We start from the raw sequence: 1748 nt of genomic DNA, 5'->3' as shown, positions 1-1748 counted from the left end.
ATAGGATTAAGTCTCCACGACAGGTACCTACGTAAAACCCCAAGGACTTAACTGCACTGGCGATAATGACTCTGTATTATCAAAACACCAAGCGTTTGAAATTCGTCGTGAAATAATTTTAATTGAACATGCCCGAAAGCATGCACCGTTCCCCACTTTTGGTAATACGAATGTCGTTCTCTTAGCCTCTTTATAAATTCACCTAAGTCTATGCTAGCTTCTATGAGTTGACGTTACTCCAGCTGAGGAGTACTAAGTACGGAGCTTAATCGAATTGATAAACCAAATAAAGGTGGGCAATCCACAGTGCTGTGAATTAAAGTTAAGGACTGCTTCTCAAGCTCACCGGATCCGATCCAAGTAAACTTCAAACACTTTTATATCAATCAAAAATCTTTTTATCTATTCAATACAACCAAAATTTCTAAATGGTACCAAGCACCTAACACAACGAAGTAAGCATTACAGGCCTAACTTCACCTAGATTAAATGTTATTCATGAATTTTTACGAATCTTCGCATATGTGTGTGTATCGCAGGAGGGTTGAAAATCTGCTCACCATTCGCATCGACATAATCTTTGAACGCAATTTCGCCGATGCATTTCATGCCGGTGCGCTGAGCTATCCGTGCTGAGAAGGCACTGGTGCAGTCAATTTCGATCCCCTTGCATCCTAATGACTCAGCCATAGATATGCTTCTCTCCACCAACCTTGTTCCAATGTTCTTCCCTCGCATGGCCTGGTCTACCCCAAGATAAACTAGCCAAAGCACCTTATCCACTTTGTACATCTCAAACACATCAGCCTTCTCATTGAGTTTATTGAAAATCCCTCCCATTGCTTCCGTCCGCTCCTCCTTTGGCTTGTCCTTACTGAGCTCGTCCCATTCCGCAAGCAGTCCCGGTGTCAAAATCTCGATTGTGAGGAATCCAACGACCTTATCTCCGCGATCTGGATCTGTGGCTATCAGACTCATTCCTTTCTGTAGAGTGGACATGACGAACTCCTCTTCGGACGGCGTGGCCGTTTTAATTTTCTGACCAGAAGAGAGAGGCTCGTAGGGCCAGAAATATGTTCGGAATCCATCTAATATGTCCTCAAAGTCATCGGGAACCGCGATCCGGATATTAACTTCACTCATTGTACCGCACTTGATTGGTTTAAACTCTACGAAACACAATTTGGTACTGACTTACCACCAAGCGAGAATGATCACAAAAGTGGTAACTTTGAGGTCGTTTTTTTCTTATCATGAGATTGATAAGAGTTTTCATTTTATTCTAGGAAGTTAATCTAGTAATATCAGTGGGAAATAAACTGCTGATATCGATTCTGTTTATATTGTCATTCCAAACTCCACGGAGAATGACCATAAACCATTTTGAAGAAGATAAAGTAGTCACTCTATTTTGAAAAGTCATCATGACAAGAAATACTGAAGGTTGGGAGCCACCTGCCACGCGATATCAACCAGGCACGTGTCAATCAAACAAGTCTTGTCCAGATCTACTTATTTTCTCATTAAAACTAAGGTTATATCGGCTACCTATGGGACCAGAACCTCAACGTACGATATGTACATATTTATTGCAGAGTTGAAAAAAATTCAAAGCCTCACCCACGGGTAAGCAGCAACCGCTGACCTTTAAACCGAAGACTGCTCAGACACTGAAATGAAAAACAGACACCCTAAAAATCTTTAGGTTAATAAAGGAGGCAGAGGGGGAGCTACCTGAGAGGGAAAAT

General features: G+C 41.8%; 1 protein-coding gene across 1 annotated transcript; it reads right to left on the bottom strand.

Annotated features, from left to right (window-relative positions):
* Positions 1-492: 492 nt before the first annotated feature.
* Positions 493-1143, bottom strand: LOC119647753. The gene has a single exon (XM_038048870.1). The coding sequence runs from the start codon at positions 1141-1143 to the stop codon at positions 493-495; it is 651 nt and encodes a 216-aa protein (XP_037904798.1).
* Positions 1144-1748: the final 605 nt, after the last annotated feature.

Source organism: Hermetia illucens, chromosome 2 (genome assembly GCF_905115235.1).
Source record: "Hermetia illucens chromosome 2, iHerIll2.2.curated.20191125, whole genome shotgun sequence".
Taxonomy (NCBI): Eukaryota; Metazoa; Arthropoda; class Insecta; order Diptera; family Stratiomyidae; genus Hermetia; species Hermetia illucens.
The sequence above is the reverse complement of the archived record's forward strand: the minus strand, read 5'-3'. Positions and strand labels throughout refer to the sequence as shown.

What these genes read in the sequence shown, in the direction of transcription:
- LOC119647753 (XM_038048870.1), bottom strand. Translation starts at nt 1,143, where the DNA reads ATGAGTGAAGTTAATATCCGGATCGCGGTTCCCGATGACTTTGAGGAC.